General features: G+C 48.4%; 1 protein-coding gene across 1 annotated transcript in view; it reads right to left on the minus strand.

The window, feature by feature from the left end:
- Positions 1 to 19,973: 19,973 nt before the first annotated feature.
- The window catches only part of LOC139267418 (uncharacterized), a 211,972-nt gene continuing 204,596 nt past the window's right edge, over positions 19,974 to 27,349 (minus strand). The window contains exon 5 of the mRNA XM_070885721.1: positions 19,974 to 20,166. Coding sequence (XP_070741822.1) covers positions 20,137 to 20,166 — 30 coding nt within the window. The 3' untranslated portion in view covers positions 19,974 to 20,136. The remainder of the gene's footprint in view (positions 20,167 to 27,349) is intronic.

Raw genomic sequence — 27,349 nt, forward strand, 5'->3', positions numbered from 1 at the left:
TTACTGTAGTAAAATGTCCTAAGGCAGGAGTATTATCAAATAAAATTTGACACTGAGCGACATAAGGAGATATATGGGCAGATGGAGGGAGCTTTTAAGGAGCATCTTAAAAGAGGAGAGAGAGGTAGAGAGGTAGAATGGTTTAGGGAGGGAATTCCAGAACTCAGGGCTGTGGCAACTGAAGGCACAGCCGCCAACAGTGGAGAGATGAAAATCGGGGATGCTCAAGAGGCCAGAATTGAAGCAGCCAGCAATCGAGGTGTTTCTTAACCGGGAGCCATTGTAGGTCAGCGAGCGCAGGGGTTATGGGTGAATGGGACTTGGACAAGAGTTAGGACATGGGCAGCAGAGTTTTGGATAACTTCAAGTTTATGGAGGCTAGAAAGTGAGAGGCCAGCCAGGAGAGAATTGGAATAGTCAAAGCTAGAGGTAACGAAGGCATAAATAGGGTTTCAGCAGCAGATGAGTTGAGGCGGGGCGGAGTTGGGCGATGTTACGGCGATGGAAATACGCAATCGTAGTGATGGCGCGAATATGTGGTCAGAAGCTCATCTCGGGGTCAATGAGCAATGCAAGTCATGACTAGGTGACACCGATCTTAGGTTTTAAACAATGGCTCCCGGTTAAGAAACACCTCGATTGTAAAATTCTCATCCTTGGTTTCAAATCCCTTCATGGCCTCGCTCCTCCCTATACCTGTAATCTCCTCCATCCCTACAACTCCTGAGATATCTGTGGGCTGCTTCAATTCTGGCCTGACGTTTGTAGGACGAAGGGAAGTCTGAGGGATGTGAGCAGGTCCACAGATCTGAAATTCGAGTGAGTTAGAGTAGGAAGTACCAGAATGAGTCTCGATTTCAAGACAATGGGGCAGTAGAGAAGAGGGAGAGCCTGTAAGACTGTGTATTTGGTGCTTAAGAGGGATAAAAGCTCAAAGGAAGGGTGACCATAGATGTGCTAACAGTAACCGTGCATTTTGTTTCATGGATTCATGTTCCTTTCTCCGGCCTTTTATCAAGAGTATTATCCCTGTTATTTTAAATTGGTTAATGATTTGTTGAAATGGCTACAAAGAAAACCAACACAAATTCATTGGCATCTTTGTCATGGAATGGCATCAAACAAATATGAAGGGAGGGTGAGGGATTGCCAATTCTGCAATCCCACAATCCCCTTCGGGGAGCTGCTCTCACCATGAGCTCATCAAGGGTATGTGTGGGCACGCAATGCATCATTTTCCGCACAGCAACAACAACTTGTATTTATATAGCGTCTTTAATATTGAAAAACGTCCCAAGGTGCTTCACAGGAGAGTTATCAAACAACATTTGATACCGAAACCCATAGGGCTAGACTTTCCCTAAAGGCCCTGAATGCCCGATTGCTCGCTGAGAAGAACCACTAACATTCGGCGAGAAAGGCTGGCGAGAATTTCCATTTTAATGTTTAAAGTAAGTTAAACTAATCGCCCGACGAGAAAATGGGTGTTGCACACGCATTGTCAGCGGTTTTCTCGGCGGTTAAGTGGAAAGTTAGCAACATGGGCAGTCGTTACCGGAATGGATGGTGAGTACTAAAATTAAGTCCAAGGCTGAGGTTGGGCCTAGGGAGGGGGAAAACTTAAAAGTGAAATTTCCATTAAAAAAAAAATTAAAAACGTACAAAGCATTCCCAAGACAGTTTTAAACCTAATCGTCATTTAAAATTTTTTTAAAAATAAAGAACCTTTAACTTACTTTTCTTTGCAGGGTCCCCTCTTACCGCCCTGTTTAAGCAGCTTTTACAGGGGCGGGTCTTTCGGCGATCTGGACGTCGGCGGTTGAGGCCAAACTTACGCCCTGGCGATTGTTCTCGGCGTTGCACGTGGATGGTTTGGTCCCGGCAGGCGACTTCAGATGTGGGCAATACCAAGGAAAAAACTTAAATGGAAACTCTCGCCGGGCGGAAAAACAGCTGTACTGCCGAGAAAATCGTCAACACTGAAGCTGAAAGTCTAGCCCTAAGTTTACACCATGGAAGGAGGCCATTTCGGCCCATCGTGTCCATGCCAGCCAACAAGAGGCTATCAGCCTAATCCTACTTTCCAGCTCTAGGTCCGTAGCCCTGCAGGTTACGACACTTCATGTGCACATCCAAGTACTTTTTAAATATGGTGAGGGTTTCTGCCTCTACCACACTTTCAGGCAGTGAGTTCTAGACACCCACAACCCTCTATATGAAGAAATTTCCCCTCAAATCCTCTCTAAACCTTCTACCAATTACTTTAAATGTATGGCCTCTGGTTGTTGACCCCTCTGCTAAGGGAAATAGGCCCTTTCCATCCACTATATCCAGGCCCTTCATAATTTTATATACCTCAATGAGGTCTGCCCTCAGCCTTCTCCGTTCCAAGGAAAACAAACCCAGCCTATCCAATCTGTCCTCATAGCTAAGATTCTCCATTCCCTCGTAAATCTCCTCTGTACCCTCTTGAGTGCAATCACGTCCTTCCTGTAACACGGTGACCTGAACTGCACGCAGTACTCTAGCAGTGGTATAACCAGTGTTTTATACAGTTCAAGCATAACCCCCCTGCTCTTGTATTCTATGCCTCGGCTAATAAAGGCTTAAATCGATGTTTCCATTGACTCCCATGTATGTCAAGTTACTAACATGAACCAAGGCCGCTAATGATGGAGCGAAGAAAATCAAGGTATAATCATGGGTTGTATTCCCCGCTGCGGAATCGGCACCATATTTCTCCGTGTTGTTGGAAGTTGCTTGGATCTGGGCTGCTTTCCACGTTGGCTACCTGAACATTTACAAACAGCAAAACAGGCAGCATTAATTATTAAGGTTTTTTGGTGAACTCTTTAAAAGCAGGGAAAAGATCAGGGGATGGCTGAGTCTTTCTGTCAGACTCCTTCCATAACGTTGGAGCACGTCAGAAGTTATGGCGAACTCCAGATGCTCTGAAAGTTTCTAGGATGGCCTCTGGCGACTCCTACAAGGTCACTCTGTATGGGGAAGGGTGGAGGGAGGAGCGGAGGCGGGGTCTGGTGGACGGACTCCCTGAGCTGGGAGTTCTCATGCCCCTCCGCCCCCTCCCCCAGCCTTCAGTTGGGGGCCCAGTGCAGGATGGGCACAGGTACGCCTGGTCTCACCAGGCATGCCTCGCCGACAGGGGTGGTCTGGGCATCAACATTGGTGGATCCAGGCCGTGACCGGGGTCTGAACTCCTGATGATGATGGGTGGAAATTGCTTTGTTAGAGCAGGGACCACTGGAGGAAGCTTTTTTCCCATTCCAGGGGAAGATCTAGCTCTCCCTGCCCCCTCTACCCCCCCACCCCCATCCAATGCTGAAAGCTTACCAGCCTATTCATCCAGTGGGGCAGGAATGGCGGGGACGGGGTGTTGGGGGCGACCCTAGATGAGCACACACACTGCTAAAGGTTTGCTCCCGCTCCCTCAACCTGCAAACCTTTGTGGGCGGGTGGAGCTGTGGTGAAGAACGCAGGTGGGTACAATGCAACACTCACACCAGGAGCCACCTCCCACCCCTCAATGCCCCCCTCCCCACCCCCAGAGGATTCTCTAGCCCTATGCGCTCCCACCTCCCTCCTCTGGTTCCAGCCAGCCTTGGCAAAACGGTGTCAACATTATGGTACGCAGGCACACACAGTTCAATCCCGTGTTGTTTTTCCAAACAACTGTTTCTTCACAGTGTTATATAATTTTCTTAAATGTCAACGGTGGTGGTTTCACTCCGAGGGCTCCGAAATATGTCTGCGTTGGACTAGCAGGGCTCGGTGCCATAACATTCATGCGGTTTGCCGCATTGGAGCAAGCAACTCGGAATAACGCAGTGCTGGCCAAGGAATCTTAACTACCCAAGACCCACCCAGAACTCAAGAGAGTGTGGGCAGATCTTAAATGTCACGGCAGAGGCAGTAGGCTCATGTTGTTTTCAGGGACATTTGTGAGTTTCGCACAATGTGCAATGGAGCCAGACCCTGCAATATTGTATTACTATTGTTTTTGTTGCTGCTACGTTGGCTGGCATGACAACAAGCGCGAGCAGCTGATTGAGGATGAGTGGAGTGGGCCTTTTGGCAAGCCAGCTCCTGGCTCACAGGGCCCAGTGCTGTGATGTTAAAAGCATTTGGCTCTTATGCCTTGTATTGACTGAATCCTCAGTAAAAGTGAAAGAACACTAACTTAGGATCTTAAATCGAAACAAAGGAAACTACGTAGGGGCGAGTTGGCTAAGGTAGATTGGGAAACTACATTAAAAGGTATGACGGTAGGCAAGCAATGGCTAGCATTTAAAGAATTAATACATAATTTGCAACAAACATTCCTTTAAGGCACAAAAACCCTACAGGAAAAGTGATCCAACCGTGGCTAGCAAGAGAAGTTAAAGATAGTATTAGATCAAAGGAAGAGGCTTATAATGTTGTCAAAAAAACAGTAAGCCTGAGGATTGGGAGGATTTTAGAATTCAGCAAAGGAACACCAAGAAATTGAAAAAGAAAGGGAAAAACATCATCATAGGCGGTGCCTTGAAGCGAGGATGACTTGCTTCCACGCCAAAAAAGAATGAGTTCACAGGTGTTTCAATGAAGGACCTAATATTCCAGATCCCGAACTACATTCTGAAGGGTGGAAGATGCCTGTGTGTGGATTTTTTTTAACGTGTGGTGGCCGTTGCACACCAGCCACCACACGGGCTTGACAGAGCTAGGTCTTGGTCCAGTGGCAAGGGTTATCCAAGACGACTGGAGATTTGCTCTGTTGCAGCATACACTGTATGGGTTAATAAGGTTTGTTCAAAAGCAAAATACTGCGGATGCTGGGAATCTGAAATAAAAGCAGAAAAAGCTGGAAATACTCAGCAGGTCAGGCAGCATCTGTGGAGAGAGAATGAGAGTTGAGTATTTCCAGTTGTTTTTGTTTTTATTATAAACATTGACCCAATCATGTGACCCAGTCATGTTGGGGAACTCATGGATGCTGTTGAACAGCTGGGTCCAATGGAGGGAAGACTTTTTTTATGCATGGGGATAGAATATCAGAGTAAACTAGCGAGTGACATAAAAACAGACGGTAAAAGCTTCTATAGGTATGTAAAAAGGAAAAGATCAGCGAAAGTAAATGTGGGTCCCTTACAGGCTGAGACAGAAGAAATTATAATGGGGAATAAGGAAATGACAGAGAAATTAAACAAATACTTTGTGTCTGCCTTCATGGAAAAAGACACAAAAAACCTCCCGGAAATAGTGGAGTACCAAGGGTCGAGTGAGAATGAGGAACTGAAAGAAATGAGTATTAGTAAAAAAATAGTACTGGAGAAATTAATGGGACTAAAAGCCAATAAATCCCTTGGACCTGATGGCCTACATCCTAGGGTTTTGAAAGAGGTGGCTATAGAGATAGTAAATGCATCGGTTGTCATCTTACAAAATTCCATAGATTTTAGAATGGTTCCCGCAAATTGGAAGGTAGCTAATGTAACCCCACTATTTAAGAAAGGAGGGAGAGAGAAAATGAAGAACTATTGACCAGTTAGCCTGACATCAGTCAAAGGGAAAGTGCTAGAATTTATTATTAAGCATGTGGTAACAGGGTACTTAGAAAAGAAAAATAGGATTGGGCAGAATCAACATGGATTTATCGGGCCCAAATTTCCCCAGCCGCCTAGAACGGCATAGTTAGCCATTGCACACCAACTTTGTGGGGCAAAAAACGTGCCGAAAATTTACCTCTTAATTTAGCCTCTCCTTCATCATTCTGGTCCCGTGGCGTGGCGCTGCAGAGCCTGCGGGGGGGGGCGGAACTTTGGCCACGCTTGCTCAGCGCAGCCGGCAGGGGGGGCGGGGCTTGGGCCCAGCGTTACCTTGAGTGCCGGCAGGGGGATGCATGTCCGTTTCATGCGCCCCCCTGCGCAATGCGCGTTTCAGCATGTGCGCATGCGCAGTGCAACAGGGAAGCTTGGCAATTGGCCAATTAAAGGGAGAGCGTCCTCAGTGCCTCAGCAGCATTAGCAATGGACCATATATAAAGGTAAGGTGTGAATAGTCATTTTTGGGTGGCTGAGGGAGTGGAAAGGAGCGCTGCATTGGTGGAAGAAAGGTGAGAACTGTGATTTTTCAAGATAACCTGAGTGTAAGTCCAATACACCAATGACGCAAGAGCGTGCAACAAGAACAAAGAATTTGCTCCATGAGGAAGTGGAGAAACTAGTCACAGTCATTGAGGACAGATGGCTGGAGCTGGATATCAGTAAGAGTGGTCCCACAAAAGTTCCACCCAAAGAAATGAGAAGACGATGGAACCTAGTTGTAGAAGAATACTCCGCAAGGGTGACTACCGCAAGATCTGGAAGCCAGTGCAAAAAGAAATGGCAGGACATTGGTCAACTAGTGAGTGTAAGTAATATCTTCATCTTTAAATGGAATTGCAATTGTAAATGTGACCATCTGTATATGTCCCACCCATCAGAAGCGCACCATGTGTGAAAAGTTATATTTGCAGAAGAAATTGGCCCACAACAAAAGGGGAAGACTTAGAACAGGAGGAGGGCCGCCAAATCTGCACCAACTATCACCACTGGAACAGAGGGTTGCTGCCTTGCTGAGTCGCACCGGCCAGAAAAAGAATCAGCTCTGCACAAGCTGGACCCACTCGCGAGAGTGACGGTGAGTCATTAAAATGCATTATCGCCCTTCAAATCAACCTGTTGACTGGCCTGCTACGCGTGAGACTGTGCTGCTAACCATTTGACTGTTCTGATGTATTTTGCAGAAGAAGAAGACACTCCTGAACATCCTGAGGATCCACCAGAAGATCCAGATGCATGGGCTCCAGACCAAGGCGGATGGGGGGAGAAGGGGTCATGGAAATGTGTTCACGAGAGAATGCTGATCACGATATGGATCAGTCCATAGTACAGGCACACTGCCAGAAACCTCCATGAGCTCCTCGGCAACATTCCATGGTTTCACACCTTCCGAGGTCGCGGGTCCCAGTGGTGGTGCTGAAATGCATGTTGGAACACCCAGCGCCCCACCGTCCCAGCCTGCGCCTCACACTGGAGGGGTGCCACTAGGCAGACCCATGGCGAGGGGAAGGAGAAGCTGACCAGTCTCGCCTGAGATGCAGCTCTCAGCAGAGGTTAATCAGGTTATATCATTGGGTGAGGAGACCAATGCCCTTACAAGATCACTCATGGCGACCGTCAGTGGGGTGCGTGATGACATAGTGACACTGTCATAAGAAATATCAGCACTGAGACGGGAACTGAGGCCGGGCATTTCAGAGGATGTGCAAACGATGGCAGATGTCATGAGGGAGCTAGCTGCTGCAATAAGGGCACAAAGGCCGGATACTCAAATGCCACTCCCACTTCAATCCACGCACCAGCCACCAGTCAGACCCAAGCCGGGCCCCCAACCCCACCCCACCACCACCATCACCGACCCTAAGAGAAAGTGCACTTTCTCCAAGTTGTGGGTGAGCGATGGGTGCAGCCTTTCTTTGCTGTTGTTACTGTTGTTGTTGTTGTTGTTGTTGAAGTGCATTGTAAAATATCCAATAAAAGATATTTTGCATTAAAACTGAATCATATTCCATTTGGACCATACAACATTTAGGGACAACTGTAAAAAGTAAAAATCCCTCACCCCTACAGTCATGCGTGCCTGCCGCCTCTAGTCTTGGTGGGAGGGCTAGCTGGTGCGTTCTGCAGTCGGCAAGGTAGGACAGCTCTATTTTCAGTAGCTGATTTATCTTTCATTTATTTTTGATGATGTTGTACAGCTGTTGTGCTGAAGATGCGATGTTGTGAAGGTTTTTAGTGCTTTAGAATCCTCTAACTCACCTTCACCCGCCACCCCTCCCCCCCTCCCCCCCCCCCCACCCTCCATCTCTGGCTACCTGCGCTGATTTCTTAAATGTGGGTAAGATTTTTCTGTGCCTACAAAAGTGGCCACAAACACTGGCCTAAGTTAGTTTGGAGTAACTTTCAGCTGGCCAAATTTGCTTCTATGGCCAAAAGAGGCATAAGTGGCTGGTCACGCCCCCTTTTGGAGAGAAAAAACTAAACTAGAAAAAAAGCTAACTAACTGACTTACTGAGCAAGTTAAATGGGGAAATTAGCGATTTTTAAGTTACTCCAAAAAAAGCTATTTATTCAAAAAAAAACGGGACAATGGGGAAATTTGAGCCCATGAAAGGAAAATCATGTTTGACAAATCTGTTAGAGTTTTTTGAGGTTGTAACTAGCAGAATAGATAAGGGGGGATCAGTGGATGTGGTGTATTTGGATTTTCAGAAAGCATTCGATAAGGTTATTGAAAAAAATTAGGGCTCATGGGATTGGTGGTTATATATTAGCATGGATTGAGGATTAGTAAATGGATAGAAAACAGAGAGTAGGAATAAACGGGTCATGTTCAGATTGGCTAGTGGGGTGCCACAAGGAGCAGTGCTTGGGTCCCAGCTATTCACAATCTGTGTCAATGATTTGGTATCCAAGTTTGCTGATGATACAAAGTAGGGTGGGAATGTAAGTTGTGAGGAGGATGCAAAGAGAATTCAAGGGGACATAGATAGGTTAAGTGATTGGGCAAGAACGTGGCAAATGGAATATAATGTGGAGAAATGTGAAGTTATCCACTTTGATAGGAAAAATAGAAAAGATTTGGAAATGTTGGTGTTCAGAGGGACCTGGATGTCCTTGTACACGAATTACTGAAAGTATAGCAAGCAATTAAGAATGCACAAGAGTTGTAAATTATGTTTATACAGATATGTTATTTTTTGCACTGTTTATTGATTGTGTATTAAATCTTTATTTTTCACACCTATATCTGGGCTGCTGTTTAATGTGAAGTGAGCATCATCATCATAGGCCATCCCTCATAGTCGAGGATGACTTGCTTCCACTCTAAAAATGAGTTCTCAGGTGACTGATGAGTCCAATTCGGGACTTACCATCTCTGTCACAGGTGGGACAAACAGTGGTTGAAGAAAAGGGTGGGTGGGGAGACTGGGTTGACGCACGCTCCTTCCGCTGCCTGCGCTTGGTTTCTGGTTGCTCTCGGCGATGAGACTCGAGGTGCTCAGTGCCCTCCCTGATGCTCTTCCTCCACTTTGGACGGTCTTCGGCCAGGGATTCCCAGGTGCCGGTGGGGATGTTGCATTTTATCAAGGAGGCTTTGTCGGTGTCCTTGAAGCGTTTCCTCTGCCCCACCTGGGGCTCGCTTGCCGTGTCGAGACTCCGAGAAGAGTACTTGCTTTGGGAGTCTCGTGTCAGGCATGCAAACAATGTGGCTCGTCCAACAGAGCTGATCAAGTGTGGTCAGTGCTTCGATGCTGGGGATGTTGGCCTGGGCGAGAACACTGGCATTGGAAATCTGTCCTCCCAATAGATTTGCAGGATCTTGTGGAGGCAGCGTTGGTGGTACTTCTCCAGTGCTTTGATGTGTCTGCTCCATATAGTCCACGTCTCCGAGCCATATAGGAGGGCGGGTATCACTACTGCCTTGTAGACCATAAGCTTGGTGCCGGATTTGAGGTCCTGGTCTTTAAACACTCTCTTCCGAAGGCTGCGCTGGCACACTGGAGTCGGACCTCGTCATCGATGTCTCCCCTTGCTGACAGTAGGCTCCCGAGGAATGGAAAATGGTCCACGTTGTCCAAGGCCTCACCATTGCTTTTGATAACCGGAGGGTTTTTCTGTGTGGCGAGGTCAGGTTGGTAGAGGACCTTTGTCTTACGGATGTTTAGTGTAAGGCCCATGCTTTCATACGCCTCGGTGAAGGTGTTGATGATAGCTTGCAGTTTCGCCTCCGAGTGTGCGCAGATGCAAGCATAGTCTGCATACTGTAGTTCAATGACAGAGGATGGGACGACCTTAGATCTCGCCTGGAGGCGGCGGAGGTTGAACAGATTCCCATTTGTTACCGTGTGTAATGCTGAGCTGGGGCAACATTTCCAGTCTGAGCCCCTGGATTGAGATTTTAGTTTTCTCTCTGAATCTCGGGATCTCTATTTCTCTTTATCGCTCTATTTGTTTTCCTCTTTTCTCTTTCTCTATTCCTATTTCTCTCTCTCCCAATCAAATTTTCTCTTTCTGTTTCTCATTCCCTTTCATCGCTTCTATCTCTTTCTCTTTTTTCTTTTGCTCCCTTCCCTCTCTCTCTCTATCACCCTCTCTCTTTCCCTCTCCTCTCTCTCTCTCACTCTCTCTTTCCCTTTCCCTCTCCCTCTCTCCTTCCCTCTCTGTCTCCCCCTCTCCCTCACCCTCTCTCTTTCCCTCTGTAAGATTCCAAAATTCGTGGAAACCCCCCAGTGTTTGGACTCACTGAAAAGGAAATTCGATTTGGGCCTATGAAACAGAAAATTTGGGATCCTAAAAGGCATATGGAAGAAATCTACGAGTCTTAACCAAGTTTGGGATTTTAAAAGGCATGTTTGGGTCTGTGGGGAAAAGCTGCAGAAACAGAGGGGTGGGATCAACCTTTACCTTTAGAATTTGGATATTGTACCTAATCAGTTTGTCTGGGAAGCTGTTTAACCATAGTCAGGCTCCCAGAAAACATTAGCATTTAAACAATCGACCACGGAAGAAACATTATCCACCCCACCCACAGGACCCAAATATCACATGCATATTCCAACACCTTTTCAACATGCATAGGAATATCTGGCTCAGCCCAGACTTCACGAAGCCAAAGCAGTGCTATTACAATGGGCAAGAGCTCATCAGTTCATAAATAAGGAGTATCGCGATCCCAAAATCTATCAACGCCAGATTAAAATATTTAATCAAGTTTCAGTTAGCTAGCCCGCCAAAACTTAAACAAAGAAGGCCACTTAAAATCAGTGGGCTGCAAAACTTAAACAAAGGAAACGTTAGATTTGGCGCGAAGATTAAGCAGCCTCTCAGAGTATAACCCGGGGCCTATCGTACCAAAAAAAGAGAACTATCTGACCATCATTTCGGAAATGATCAAGATCGAGAGCACACGGTGAGAAAACACAGGAAGAAACATCGCGACATCGGAGAAAAGAACTTAAAAAAAACCAATCAGTGGAACATCAATACCAACTAACTTGGTAACAGCCATCAACCGGACCACCGCAACCGACAAAACCAACCAGGAAAATCACCCACCAAGAAAACTTGGATCCACGCAAGTTTTCCACTCTACAAATTGTGCCTAGACTATCCAGCGGGTAAAAATTACCTAAAGAACTTAAAACCGTATTGATGACAAAGAAAATTGGGTACTCACCAGAAATAAATCCAAAACGCGTCTAACCGCATCAGCGGACTCACCCCAACTGGCTTCAATACGCAGCAGAGGTCTTCTACTATGTCCGGGGTACGGCAAGGCAAACCGGCTAAAACCAAAGAACCCCGAAACTGAGAAACAGCCCTAGCTGTCAAAGGAAGGATCTGGTGAACATAAATCCCTGGAACCCTAGAGTTTGACCTTGTTAGAGAGTAAGTGGGAGGCGGGAGGTATTTCTGTTGTGTTTATTACCTGTAATAAAGTATTCCTCATTGTTTAGAACCTTTTTGTAAGATTTTACAGTTTTATTGGAGTGTATTTGTGTTATTTGCTTGCTTGAATAAAACCCAAACCTTCTTTGAACAAAACAGTTGTCTGCTGTACTTTATTAATAAACCCAAGGCCGAGAACCAGGGAGTGGGAGCGACTCAAAACCGCTCTGGTCAGGAAGGCAAGCTGACAGACCCACCACCCCCTACACCTCTGTCCCTTTCTCTCACCCTCCCCTTGAGTACGGATTCTGTACTGGTGATCTCCGCTCCATTGAAGAGGCTCCTGGACTTGTTGCTGAGCAATACAGAGCTGGCTCCGGGATCTCTCCCAGATGGACTTCCCTGCTGCCGACTCAGCTGCTATCGTCGAGCTAAACCGACTCCAAAATCTCTGCCACTGTGCACCGGCCCTAAAAGCTGGTGAGGGCACCGTCAGCTAAAGGGCCGGCTTCTTAATGGTGAAAATGGATCCGGGGGCGGACCGGCAACCGTGCGGCCTTTTACCGCATCACTACTGCTGCAAGCCCCACACCGCCACAAGAGTCGGTCGATCGCAGCGGTGGCCTAATTTAGGTCGGGGCGGCCAATTGAGCCCAAAGTGGTGGCCATTCGATTTTGATGAATGGCCACCGCAAAGGGGCAGTAACAGTCCTTCTCAGGACCGTGCATTTCGGGGCCAGTATTAGTAATGGTGACCATGAAACTACCGGATCGTCAGAAAAACACATCTGGTTCACTAATGTCCTTTAGGAAGGAAATCTGCCGTCCTTTCCTGGTCTGGCCTATATGTGACTCCAGATTCACAGCAATGCCGTTGACTCTTAACTGCCCTCTGAAATGGCCTGACAAGCCACTCAGTTTTACCAAACCGCCACGACAAAGTCAGCACTGTGGGAGTACCTTCACCTCCCAGACTGCAGCAGTTAAAGAAGGCGGCTCGCCACCACCTTCTCAAGGGCAATTAGGGATGGGCAATAAATGCCGGCCTTGCCAGCCACGCCCACATCCCATGAATGAATAAATAAATAAATAAAAACAAATCACATTTTTTTTTAAAAGTCATATTCGGACAGGTGAAAAAAGTTTTAACGAATGTCTTAAAGGAGGAGAGAGAGAGAGAGGAAGCAGCAGAGAGATATAGGGATTGAATTCCAGAACTTAGAGCCTAGGCAGCTGAAGGCACGGCTGCCAATGGTGGAGCGATGAAAATCGGGAATGCCGAGAGGCCAGAATTGGAGGAGCGCAGAGATCTCAGAGGGTTGTAGGGCTGGAGGCGGTTACAGAGATTGTGTTTGATCATGTTATTCTATCCTCCCCTCCCCCTTTCCCTGGCTCTGTACTTGCTTAAAATCTGTTACATCTCTAACTTCTTCCAGTTCTGACGAAAGGTCATTGACCTGAAACGTTAACTCTGTTTCTCTCGCCACAGAAGCTGCCTGACCTGCTGAGCGTTTGCAGCATTTTCGCTTTATATTACAGAGATGACTATTGTTCAGTATCCTCCGAACGACTACACAAGACCACTGGGCTGGCTCCGCTTCCACTTGGTAAACCTATTGGCAGTTGGGTGGTCCCAAATTTAGGACCAAATGGGTTGCCAACCTTGTGGTCAGATAATGTTACCGGAGTGGCTGGGCAGGCGGGGGGGGGGGAGGGGCTGGGCGGGGGGGGGCGGGAAAGGGGCTGGGCGGTGGGGGAGGAAGGGACTGGGCGAGGGGAGAGGGGGCGGTGTACCAGTTGCTACTGATTTTAGATAGAAAGAAAGACTTGTATTTATTTAGCGCCTTGCACAACCTCAAGGCGTCACAAAAGGCTTTACAGCCAATGAAGTACTTTTGAAGTGTACCCACTGTTGTAATGTGGGAAACTACTTAAGTATACAGGGCTAGAAATTGCGTAGCGCCCCATTTGGGGCGATAACTTTTAAGGGAGTGCAAAAGTATCGCCGGGCGAAGAAGAGGGAAGTTGAGCATTAAATCAAGCATTATCACTTCCCTTGCAGTGCTAAAGGGAGTGAGAGGGGGCGGTATTGGCAGAGCGCTGCCGTCTGTACAGGTTCCTTCCCTCGCTTAAAGGAAAGGGCCAGTGTTGGTTTGAATCAATCCTCATGCTGTCTCTGTGGGGCCGCGGCACATGCACTACATCCATAACAGCTCCAAGCACTCGAGGAGAGTGCAGGGCTGAGCAATTGCGGGGGCAAAATAAATCAGGAGGTACCAGAATGGGGAGGTAAATACATTTTGCCCTACTTGACCTCCACTGTCTTTAAATATCGCTCCCCAAGCAGTTAGCCAAGGTGACAACGCCTCCAGCAGCTGCCGTTGTTGACGCCCGGCGATGCTGCAGGGGGCGGGAGCGAATATTAGATCCGGGGCGGTAACGGGGCACTACACACCGGATGATGTCACAATCTACGGGGCGCACGAGAGCGAGGCGGTAAGTGTTAGCACCAGCGCAAAACCGCCAGGAAAGTTCGCGGGCGTCGGTGATTTCCGCGCCCGGTTGTTAACCTCTTAGTGCCCGTTACCGCCCCCCGCAGGTGCTAACGGGAAGCGCAAACCAGGCCAATTTCTCCCCCAACAACGGTATAAAGGGTGATCCAGAAACACTTACTGGCGTCTCTCTCTGGTCCTTGTTCCTACATTTTGTGCCTTAAAGCTGCTGCCTTAGAGACAGCCTGGGAAACAGATTTGTGTGTGTGTAGAGCTCCCTCAATTCGAGCGTGACGACATTGTCTCGCACCCCCAGACCCCATCATTATCAAAACCCCACAAAGTTTCGAACGCGAGGTAGAGTCGATCGAGAAAATCTGTTTCCACTGCCAGGTGCATCAGTAACCAAAGGACACAGATTTAGGATAATTGGCAAAAGAACCAGAGGGCAGATAAAGAGATTTTTTTTTTAACGTAGTGAGTTGTTATGATCTGGAATGCACTGCCTGAAAGCGTGGCAGAAACAGATTCAATAATAACTTTCAAAAGGAAATTGGAAGAATACTTGATAAGGAAAAAGATTGCAGGGCTATGGGGGCCCAATTGGATGGCCCTTTCAAAAGAGCCGCCACGTGCACGATGAGCCGAATGGTCTCCTTCGTGCTTTACGATTCTACAATTAATCTTGCCTAAAATGGACTGCCCCTGACAGACAGTTTTCTCCACAAAACAATCAGTGCCGCGTGTTAGAAGGCCTGGTGTAAAACGATCCAACACTCGTTTCGCAGCACGATTGTCCTTAAGGTCCCGAGCACGCACAGGTCTTGTGCAGTGCGGCCAAGCCAGATATTTTTTGGGGGACAGCATTACTCTTCTGTTTCTGACAGTTGCCAAATACAGCCCACGTTGATAAACATAAGGAAACCGTCTCCCTAACACACTTTGTACCTTTGCTATCAAATTACTGAAAGCAGGATGTTGTGTATTTATGTATATATTTATAGACATATATTATAAAAAGTCTTACGAGTCTGCAGCCAAAATTAGTCTTATTCCCAGAGATCATCATCAGCATCATAGGCAGTCCCTCAAAATCGAGGAAGACTTGTTTCCACTCTAAGTGAGTTCTCAGGTGACTGAACAGTCCAATACGGGAATTACAGTCTGTGTCATAGGTGGGACAGACAGTCATTGGAGGAAAGGGTGGGTGGGACTGGTTTACCGCACGCTCCTTCCGCTGCCTGCGCTTGTTTTCTGCATGCTCTCGGCGACGAGACCCGAGATGCTCAGCGCCCTCCCAGGTGCTCTTCTTCCACTTAGGGCGGTCTTTGGCCAGGGACTCCCAGGTGTCAGTGGGGATGTTGCACTTTATCAAGGAGGCTTTGAGGATGTCTTTGAAACGTTTCCTCTGCCCACCTGGGGCTCGCTTGCCGTGTAGGAGTGCCCTGAGATAGGGAGTTAGGGGTGGCTGCACATGAAATGTTTTGAAACTGTTCAGGCGATTGGCGAGACAGAAACTTTAGGCTAACGTTTATTCCTGTTGTGTACGCATAAATAACTGACAAACTAAGCCAGGAGACATGTAACTTAAACTGTGTACTTTATGCAACAACCCAAAATAGAGTCCCAAACCGACATGAACCAGAATGAGTACAGCAATTGTGAGTAGCTCCCGCAAGGTCCTATTGCTCGTCCTGTGAGCTGTAACAAATAAATAGAGTATGAACACAATATATTTCCCCCCTTTTTAAAACCACAGTTTATGTACAGACAAAGTCCTTGAGATAGCGAGGTCGTGTAATGATACGCTGAGACCAGCGTGGAGCTTGCGGTGTTTGATCGAGGTTATTGGTTGGGAAACAGAACGGTGCCTCTGTTCCATCCTGCTGGTCTCTTTAGCTGGATTTAGCTGGGGTTTTGAGAATGTCCAGTAGCCAGCGAAGATTCCGCCCAATCATGATCTCAGCGGGTGTCTTCCCCATTAGTGAGTGCTTTGTCGAACGGTATGCGCGGAGAATGGTTTGAATCGCTTCGTCGAATGTTTGGCCTGCTGCGAGGTTGGCTTTCAAACCCTCTTTGTTGAAATGGTTAAATCGCTCAACACCTCCGCTGCTTTGAGGATTGTACCGAGCAGTAAGGCGATGCTCGATAGCATGAAGGGTGAGGAAATCCACAAACTGGTCGGACACAAACTGTGGTCCATTGTCAGTGATTATGACCTCTGGGAGGCCCCACTTCGTGAACATACACTGCAGAATAGTGTCAATTGTTGATGAGGTCACTGAACTTGTAGCGATTTCAGGCCATTTGGAATGCAGGCCATGTACTACAAAAAGAAAACGCAGGTGTTGTGGAGCTGCTTCAACTGGACCGAAGATATCCAACTGAAGTTGTTGCCATGGTCTTTATGGCCATGGAATGGGCTTCATTGGCGCTGGTCGGATGTTTGTGGCCTTTTCACTCAGACTGCATGCTTCACATTGTGAGACGAACTTCTCGATGTGAGTGTCAATCCCAGGCCACCATACTGAATCGCGACATTTCTGCTTCATGCGGACAATGCCAGGGTGTCCATCGTGTGCCAATGAGAGAATGTGCTGTTGCAGCGTCTTGGGAATTACTGCTCTATCACCATGAGCTAGGCAGCCATCTTTCCAAATGGAAAATTCATCGCGAAGTCAGTGGAATGTTTTCAGCTCTTCTGGAATTTGCTTAGGGCACTCAGTCTGGAGGAAGCAGCACATGTACTGGAGCATAGCATCACGCTGTGATTCGGTTTTGAGTTCGTCGCAGGAGATAACGTTTCTGATGGACTGAGTGATGATCGACATGACATATGTGTTGTCATCTGTGAACGTCAGCACCAGAGTCCGCAACAGGTGTCGAGTGGCTGAGCATGTCAGCTACACGGTTGCAACTGCCAGCGAAGTACTGTACATCAAAGTTATACTGATGAAGGCGATCTGACCATCGGATGATTCATAGTGGTCTGTGCCCAGATCCAGTTCTAGTGAGTAGCATAGTTAGTGCTTGGTGATCCGTACAGAGGGTAAATCCCCAGGGCCTGATGGACTGCATCCCAGAGTACTTAAGGAGGTGGCCTTGTGAATAGTGGATGCGTTGACAGTCATTTTCCAACATTCCATTGACTCTGGATCAGTTCCTATGGAGTGGAGGGTAGCCAATGTAACCCCACTTTTTAAAAAAGGAGGGAGAGAGAAAACAGGGAATTATAGACCGGTCAGCCTGACATCGGTAGTGGGTAAAATGATGGAATCAATTATTAAGGATGTCATAGCAGTGCATTTGGAAAGAGGTGACATGATAGGTCCAAGTCAGCATGGATTTGTGAAAGGGAAATCATGCTTGACAAATCTTCTGGAATTTTTTGAGGATGTTTCCAGTAGAGTGGATAAGGGAGAACCAGTTGATGTGGTATATTTGGACTTTCAGAAGGCGTTCGACAAGGTCCCACACAAGAGATTGATGTGCAAAGTTAGAGCACATGGGATTGGGGGTAGTGTACTGACATGGATTGAGAACTGGTTGTCAGACAGGAAGCAAAGAGTAGGAGTAAATGGGTACTTTTCAGAATGGCAGGCAGTGACTAGTGGGGTACCGTAAGGTTCTGTGCTGGGGCCCCAGCTGTTTACACTGTACATTAATGATTTAGATGAGGGGATTAAATGTAGTATCTCCAAATTTGCGGATGACACTAAGTTGGGTGGCAGTGTGAGCTGCGAGGAGGATGCTGTGAGGCTGCAGAGCGACTTGGATAGGTTAGGTGAGTGGGCAAATGCATGGCAGATGAAGTATAATGTGGATAAATGTGAGGTTATCCACTTTGGTGGTAAAAACAGAGAGACAGACTATTATCTGAATGGTGACAGATTAGGAAAAGGGGAGGTGCAAAGAGACCTGGGTGTCATGGTACATCAGTCATTGAAGGTTGGCATGCAGGTGCAGCAGGCGGTTAAGAAAGCAAATGGCATGTTGGCCTTCATAGCAAGGGGATTTGAGTACAGGGGCAGGGAGGTGTTGCTACAGTTGTACAGGGCATTGGTGAGGCCACACCTGGAGTATTGTGTACAGTTTTGGTCTCCTAACCTGAGGAAGGACATTCTTGCTATTGAGGAGTGCAGCGAAGGTTCACCAGACTGATTCCCGGGATGGCGGGACTGACCTATCAAGAAAGACTGGATCAACTGGGCTTGTATTCACTGGAGTTCAGAAGAATGAGAAGGGACCTCATAGAAACATATAAAATTCTGACGGGGTTAGACAGGTTAGATGCAGGAAGAATGTTCCCAATGTTGGGGAAGTCCAGAACCAGGGGTCACAGTCTAAGGATAAGGGGTAAGCCATTTAGGACCGAGATGCGGAGGAACTTCTTCACCCAGAGAGTGGTGAACCTGTGGAATTCTCTACCACAGAAAGTTGTTGAGGCCAATTCACTAAATATATTCAAAAAGGAGTTAGATGAGGTCCTTACTGCTAGGGGGATCAAGGGGTATGGCGAGAAAGCAGGAATGGGGTACTGAAGTTGAATGTTCAGCCATGAACTCATTGAATGGCGGTGCAGGCTAGAAGGGCCGAATGGCCTACTCCTGCACCTATTTTCTATGTTTCTATGTTTCTATTATCATAGGCGGTCTCTCGAAACGAGGATGACTTGCTTCCACGCCACAAAGAGGATGAGTTCACAGGTGTTTCAATGAAGGACCTGAACTACATCCTGAAGGGTGGAAGATGCCTGTGCGTGGATTGTTTTAGCGTGTAGTGGCCGTTGCACACCAGTCACCACACGGGCTTGACAGAGCTTGCTCTTGGTCCAGTGGCAAAGATTACCCAAGATGACTGGAGATCTGCTCTGCTGCATGGACCTAGTGCACACACGTATCGCAGTGTGGGCTGGCCCGTGCTGCCCCTGGGCCGCTGGTCCCGAACTCACGCCTCCCCTGGGCCCCGATCGCGGTGTAAATCATACTGGGTTCATCACTATCGGGGTTGTCCACATGTCGAATATGCTGCGATGAGCGACAGACACGAGCAAAATGGTTCATTTTACCACATGCAGAGCATTTCTTCCCACGTGCAGGGCAGTTAGGAATCTTTGCTGAGTGTAATTTGTCCCCACAGTTAAAACAGTGGAGGTTAAGCCCACGATCCATAGTGGATGGCTTATTACTAGTCCTGGGTCTCTGCTGTGATTTTCGCTTGCACATGGGCTGCAGTCTGCTGCACAGGGGGAGCAGGGAATCTGATCACTTTTGAATCGGAAAGCGCTGATTCGATTTGGATGGTCAAATTGGTTGCTTTGTCTAATGTCAATTTATCATCCTCCATTAGCAAGCATTCCTGAATGTAGGGGATCATTGTTTTCTCAATCATTTGATCTCTGATCATTTACTCTATAAGTGCTCCAAAGTTCCACGTAGCGGCCAGTTCAGTTAATGAAATGATGTACTGTTCGATTGGTTCGCCGTTCCCCTACCCCCTTTTACAAAATTGGTATCTCTCCATCACGATTCTTTTCTTTGGCCCAATATAGTTCTCTAGGGCACTTACCGTTTTGTCATAGGACCCCGTGTCTTCGATTTGGCCAAAGATGCGTTGGCCTTCGATGTCGAGGCAGTGGATAAGTATTGCACGGTGGCGAGCTGGTGTTACATTGTTGCCGTCTAACCCACTCGCCATGATGTAGGTAGAAAAACTTTTTATCCATCTCGGCCACGGAATTGGAGGGTCCCCGGGTGTGGAGAGGAAAGGCGGGTTGTGGGGGGGGGGGGGGGGGCGGTAGGAAGGTTAATTTGAGTCATCCTCGTCACCAAATTATGTTGTTTATGTGTAAATAACTGACAAACTGAGCCAGGAGTAAAGTAACTTAACTTTACTGCTTTTATACAACCCAAATGGAGTCTCAAACCGGCATGAACCAGAATGAATACAGCAACTGTGAATAGCTCCTGCAGGGTCCTAATGCCCGTCCCGTGAATTGTAACAAATAGAGTATTAACACCACAATTCCCTGTTGACATCAATCTCTGACTTTATTTCGCTCGCGCTCTAAGAACTGGGCAATCGCTCGGCGGGCCATTGGGCGTGGACTTCAGTCACGGAAACTTGGCAGGGGGCACGGTGTCGTGTTGCGTTCAGAGATTAACCAAGACACAAATCCGATACTGAAAGAGAAGAGCAAGAAATCTCTCAGGGATCAGCGTATATCTTGACTAGATTTAGACAGGGTTGTAAATCTGCTACTCGCCATTCCCACCCAGCTCTCCCCCTCTCACCGACCACTCGACCCTTCACCCAGCTCTCCCACTCACCCTGTTCTCCCCCTCACCCCGTTCCCCCCCTCACCCAGCTCTCCCCGCTACTCCAGACCTCACCCTCTCACCCAGCTCTCCCCCCAACCCCAGACACCACCCCCTCACCCAGCTCTCCCCCTCACCCAGCTCTCCCCCTCACCCAGCTCTCCCCCCTTCACCCAGCTCTCCCCCCTCTCCCAGACTCCACCCCCTCACCCAGCTCTCTCCCCTCACCCAGACCCCACCCCCTCACCCAGCTTTCCCCCCTCTCCCAGACCCCACCCCCTCACCCAGCACTCTCCCCTCACCCAGCCCCACCCCCTCACCCAGCTTTCCCCCCTCTCCCAGACCCCACCCCCTCACCCAGCACTCTCCCCTCACCCAGCCCCACCCCCTCACCCAGCTCTCCCCCCTCTCCCAGATCCCACCCCCTCAACCAGCTCTCTCCCCTCACCCAGACCCCACCCCCTCTCCCAGACCCAACCCCCTCACCCAGCACTCTCCCCTCACCCAGATCCCACCCCCTCTCCCAGCTATCCCCCCCTCACCCAGCTCTCTCCCCTCACCCAGACCCCACCCCCTCTCCCAGACCCCACCCCCTCTCCCAGCTATCCCCCCTCACCCAGACCCCACCCTCTCTCCCAGCTCTCCCCCTCTCCCAGACCTCACCCCCTCTCCCAGCTCTCCCCCTCACCCAGACCCCAACCCCTCTCCCAGCTCTCCCCCCTCTCCCAGACCCCACCCCCTCTCCCAGCTCTCCCCCCTCTCCCAGACCTCTCCTCTCGCCCAGACCAATCCCCACACCCAGCTCTCTCCCCTCTCCCAGACCCCACCCCCTCTCCCAGCTCTCCCCCCTCACCCAGACCCCACCCCCACACCCAGCTCGCCCCCGTCACCCAGACCCCACCCCCTCACCCAGAGCCCACCCCCTCACCCAGAGCCCACCCCCTCACCCAGCTCTCCCCTTTCCCAGACCCCACCCCCACACCCAGCTCTCTCCCCTCACCCAGACCAACCCCCACACCCACCTCTCTCCCCTCTCCCAGACTCCACCCCCTCTCCCAGCTCTCCCCCCTCACCCAGACCCCACCCCCACACCCAGCTCGCCCCCATCACCCAGACCCCACCCTCTCACCCAGACCCCACCCCCTCACCCAGCTCTCTCCCCTCACCCAGACCCCACCCCCTCTCCCAGCTCTCCCCCCCTCTCCCAGACCCCACCCCCTCACCCAGCGACCCCTCTCACCCAGCTCCCCCCCCACCCCTGCACCCAGCAATCGTTCCCTTCAGCCTCTCCCGTCAGTTGATGGAAGCACTCTAAACGCCCCCCAACCAGTTCATGGAGAGACGCTAAACCTCCCCCCTCCCCTGCCATGGTGTGGGGTGAGCGAGGTCAGATGCAATATAAATATATAGGGCTCAATTTTCCCCAAAGCTTTTTCTTTGCGTACTTGAAGAGTTACGCCCAATCTGTTGGGGCCCAAGTACGCCCAAAAAAATGTTGTCAGTTTTCCCGTTGGATTTTTTTCATTTTTGGCGTGGCCTAACCTGTCCTTTAGTTTTGAAGGTGGAGCCTTGATCTGCGCCAAAATGATCGGGCTGCCATGGTAACCAGGGACACAATGCGAGCTGAGGCTACAAAGTGAAGCATACAGCCAGCTCCCAACACAATAAAAGAATTGAAAAACACATAGCACCAAATTACCTCCAACCCCGCCCGAAGGGCTTGCCGGTCCAGTCCCATTCTCGGTCCCCAGTCTCCCGGTCAGGTCCAATTCTCGGTCCCCGGTCCCATTCCGCAATTCCCGGGTCTCTCTCACTCTCTCTCTCTCTCTCTCTCTCTCTGAATGGGGACCTAGCATGGGACCGGGGAGCCTTCGGGCGGGGTTGGAGGTAAGTTGCTGCTATGTGTTTTTCAATTCTTTAAGTGTGTGTCCTGGCACCTTCTGCGCCGACTTCCTTACTTGCGCCAATCTGTAAGGGTTTTCTGGAGAGGCCACATACGCTGACCTAAGCAAAACTGGAGTAATTCTCAGCTGGCCAAACTTCCCTAATTGGCCAGAAGTGGCGTAGGTGGCTGGTTACGCCCCCTTTGGCTGAAAAAAAACTGACCTAAAAAAATCATAACTAACTGAGTTACGCTGGTGCAAATTGATTGGGGAAACTGTGGTTTTTGAACTTAGGCCAAAAAGAGCAGCCTGCTCAAAAAAAAACGGCGCAAATCACTGGGGAAAATTGAGCCCATAGTCTCCTGTTTTCCCCTGCGCTGAGCTCTGAACTCCACATCTTGAAGGGTGGAAGATGCCTGTGCGTGGATTTTTTTAATGTGTGATCGCCATTGCACACCAGCTACCACACAGGCTTGACAGAGCTAGGTCTTGGTCCAGTGGCAAGGATTATTAACCAAGACGACTGGAGACCTGCTCTGCTGCATGGACCTAGTGCGCACACATATCGCAGTGTGGGCTGGCCCGTGCTGCCCCTGGGCCCTCGACTCTTCTGGGCCCCAAACTCACACCTCTCCTGGGCCCCGATCACATCCCCCTACGAACTCTTGTCGCTCCTTCGCTCCGACCTCGCCGCTCCTGCCTGTATCTGCCCGCACTGCAATCAGCCGTCACCCTCCTTTCAAGCAACAGGCCGCTCGCCCCTGTTATTTCAACAAGGGCCAATTTCCGCTGTGCCTCGGGTTCCTGGTTTGGGGCAGCACACTGGCAACAGGCTGTAACCATTGCCACCTGACTACCCCCATTGTGCTCGAAGATCTGCGTCCATATGGAAAGTCTACAAGTCGGCACACAGGCAGCCTGATGGAAATGCTATGGAGACGCTTCTATATTGATACTGGCACAGGCTACGAAAAATAACTTAAAAACCTTGAGTCAGGAGGCCTTGGAGCTTTTCTGCGGGATGCACAATGAGTTACAGCCCTCCCTCACACTGCTGCAGCTGCAGGAACTTATCTAGTGCGCTGTAATGAAAGAGTTGGTCTGGTCTTTAATCATTCATTTCAATATGGCTTCCTTCCAGTCATCAGTGCATGTTTTATTAAATTAAAGTCAGACTGTGAGCTGACGCTACCCAGAGTTCAGGCCATTAAAGCTGCACCCAAAGATATGTCATAAATGTTTACTGAATTGGCAGCGAGTGTGGGAAGCTGGCAGAATCGCTATTGGGTTTAAAGTGAATTAACAGCAATGTTGATTTTCTTAAAGCTGCGATACTTTGAATCTTAACTTTGGTTGCCATTCAATATTGTCTCTCCTCGCTGGCAGATGTTGCTAGTTGTCAGCCCAGCTAAACAACACTCACTAACTTCCTTCACATCGGGTTGAGCATGATATGCTTTTGGACCATACTTGCAGAATGACTTTAATGTAACTCCTTGTTTTAACTTTTCTGTCTCTGTCTCTGTCTCTAACATTCCACAACTGGCAGGCTATAAGTTAAAACACAATAATATGAGGAGCTCAGTGCCTGAAGTGAGAGAGAAGCAATCTGCAAGTAGGCCCCAGGTTGTATTATGAATAGCAGCGGCCTAACATCTAGAAAGTGTACTGCGCAAACCTAAAGCACCCTAGCCTGTATTTTCACCACGGTATAAAGCATACGCAAGCTTTCACCATGTGCAAAACGGTGAGGAAATCACGAGGTTTGGCAAATAGTGATGGTAAAGGACTTCAGGCCTGTGTCTCTCGTTTGCATTATTAACCTCCAGGGGAGAAGTAACTAGCAGGCTTAATGCCCCAACCAGTAAAACTCACCATAACGCAGAAGCACTGCATAAAACTGCTGGACCGCTGTGCTCAATCATTTTAGCAAATTTTGAACGATAAGGGAGTGATGGGTTATGGGGAGCAGACAGGGAAGTGGAGCTGAACCCAAGATCAGATCAGCCATGATCTTAGTAAATGGCGGAGCAGGCTCGAGAGGCCAAATGGCCGCATCCTGCTCCTATTTCTTATGTGCATAGCTACTTTCCGCGAGCTCTACACCAGACGTTGGTGGGAAATCCCTAGTGAATAAAGGCTGAAGTGCTTCAGCGGTACGTCCCCCCTCGTTGAGAGAGACACAAAGGGAGTAACTTGTTGTTGAATTTCCAGTGTAGGAACTGGTGAGAATTTATTAAAACAAAATAAACACAATGAGGTTGAAAGGTGCATTATTTTTTTAGTTCAATAGTTTAATACTCTCAAATTAAGATACTGGGGTATGTAACAAGAATATATTGACCCGAGAGCATTGAGTGGTTTTATTTATTCCTGCGACATACTGTGGCTGATGTGAGGTAGCCCTCGGAAGTTAGGGCTTGTTAACACTTTCGAACTGCAAGAACTGTGCTGTGAGGAGATCAAGCCACGTGTTGCCATGTCACTGGATCTGGTTACAAACCAATATTGTCTGGGCACAGAATCAGGCATAAAGCCAAGCAGAACAAAGCACGGAAATAAAGTTGTGTGCAGTTGTCAGCCGTGGCTTAGTGAAAAGCACTCTTGCCTCTGAGTCCGAAGGTTGTGGGATCAAGTCCCACTCCTGAGACTTAAGAACATAAGATAAGAACATAAAAATTAGGAGCAGGAGTAGGCCATTCGGCCCCTCGAGCTTGCTGCGCCTTTCAATAAGATCATGGCTGATCTTCTACCTCAACTCCACTCTCCTGCACTCTCTCCATATCCCTTCATTCCCTTAATATTCAAAAATCTATCGATCTCTGTCTTGAATATACTCAACGACTCAGCCCTCTCGGGTAGATCATTCCAAAGATTTGCCACCTCTGAGTGAAGACACTTCTCCTCATCTCAGCCCTAAATGGCCGACCCCGTATTCTGAGACTGTGACCTCTGGTTCTAGACTCCCCAGCCAGGGGAAACATCCTCCCCGCATCTACCCTGTCTAGCCCTATAACAATCTCATTGTTTCAATAAGATCACCTCTCATTCTTCGAAATTCTAGAGAATATAGGCCTAAGCTGCTCAATCTTTCCTCATAGGACAATCCCCCAATCTCAGGAATCAGTCTGGTGTACCTTCGTTGCACTCTCTATATGGCAAGTATATCCTTCCTTAGGTAAAGAGAAGAAAACTACACAATACTCCAGGTGCAGTCTCACCAAGGCCCTATATAATTGCAATAAGATGTCTTTACTCATATACTCAAATCCTCTTGTAATTAAGGCTAACATACTACTTGCTTTCTTAATTGCTTGCTGTACCTGCATATTAACTTTCAGTGATTTGAGGACACCCAGGTCCCTCTGAGCACTAACATTTTCCAATCTCTCACCATTTAAAAAATACTCTGCTTTTTTATTTTTCCTACCAAAGTGGATAACTTCACATTTCTCCACATTATATTCCATTTGCCATATTCTTGCCCATTCACTTCGCCTGTCTATATCCACTTGAAGCCCCTTTGCATCCTCCTCACAACTTGGTCCATTGGCAGGATAGACGCACCAATGTCAGTGTCCTCGCTCAGGCCAACATCCCCAGCATCGAAGCACTGACCATGCTCGATCAGGTCCGTTGGACGGGCCACATTGTTCGATATGAGACTCCCAAAACGAGCGCTCTACTCGGAGCTCCGACACGGCAAACGAGCCCCAGGTGGGCAGAGGAAACGCTTCAAGGACATCCTCAAAGCCTCCTTGAAAAAGTGCAACATCCCCACCAACACCTGGGAACCCCTGGCCCAAGATCACTCAAAGTGGAGGAGAAGCACCTGGAAAAGGCACCGAATAACTCGAGTCTCTTCGCCCTGAGCAAGCAGAGGCTAAGAGCAAACCATGGAAGGAGCGCATGACAACCTAAGCACCCAATCCACCCGCCCCTTCAACCAACATCCCTTCAACCACCGTATGCCCCACCTGTGACAGAGACTGTAAGTCCTGCATTGGGGGTAATATATTAGCATGGATAGAGGATTGGCTAACGAACAGAAAACAGAGAATCGGGATAAATGGGTCATTTTCCAATTGGCAAATAGTGACTAGTGGGGTGCCGCAGGTGCTGGGTCCTCAACTATTTACAATCTATATTAATGACTTGGATGAAGGGACCGAATGTAATGTAGCCAAATTTGCTGATGATGCAGAGATGGGTGGGAAAGCAAATTATGAGGAGGACACAAAAAATCTGCAAAGGGATATAGACAGGAGTGGGCAAAAATTTGGCAGAAGCAGAAAAAATAGAAAAGCAAATTATAATTTAAATGGAGAAAAATTGCTAAGTGCTGCAGTACAGAGGGACCTGGGGGTCCTTGGGCATGAAACACAAAAAGTTAGTATGCAGGTACAGTAAGTAATCAGGAAGGCAAATGGAATGTTGGCCTTTATTGCAAGGGGGCTAGAGTATAAAAGCAGAGAAGTCCTGCTACAACTGTACAGGGTATTGGTGAGACCACACCTAGAGTACTGCGTACAATTTTGGTCTCCGTATTTAAGGAAGGATATACTTGCATTGGAGGCTGCTCAGAAAAGGTTCATGAGGTTGATTCCAGAGATGAGGGGGTTGATTTATGAAGCTAGGTTGAGTAGGTTGGGCCTATACACATTGGAGTTCAGAAGAATGAGAGGTGATCTTACCTTATAAGATAATGAGGGGGCTCGACAAGATGCATGCAGAGAGGATATGTCCACTCATAGGGGAAACTAAAACTAGGGGACATAGTCTCAGAACAAGGGGCTGCCCATTTAAAACTGAGATGAGGAGGAATTTCTTCTCTCAGAGGGTTGTAAATCTATCGAATTTTCTGCCCCAGAGAGCTGTGGAGGCTGGGTCATTCAATATATTTAAGGTAGAGATAGACAGATTTTTGAGCGATAAGGGAATAAAGGCTTATGGGGAAGTGGAGCTGAGTCCATGATCAGATCAGCCGTGATCTAATTAAATGGCGGAGCAGGCTCGAGCGGCCAGGTGGCCTAATCCTGCTCCTATTTCTTATGTTCTTATGACTCATCAGCCACCTGAGAACTCATTTTTAGTGTGGAAGCAAGTTATCCTCGAAAAGGGCTCCCAGGTCCCTCTGAACCCTAACATTTCCCAATCTCTCACAA

The sequence above is a fragment of the Pristiophorus japonicus genome, chromosome 7 (genome assembly GCF_044704955.1).
Source record: "Pristiophorus japonicus isolate sPriJap1 chromosome 7, sPriJap1.hap1, whole genome shotgun sequence".
NCBI lineage: Eukaryota > Metazoa > Chordata > Chondrichthyes > Pristiophoridae > Pristiophorus > Pristiophorus japonicus.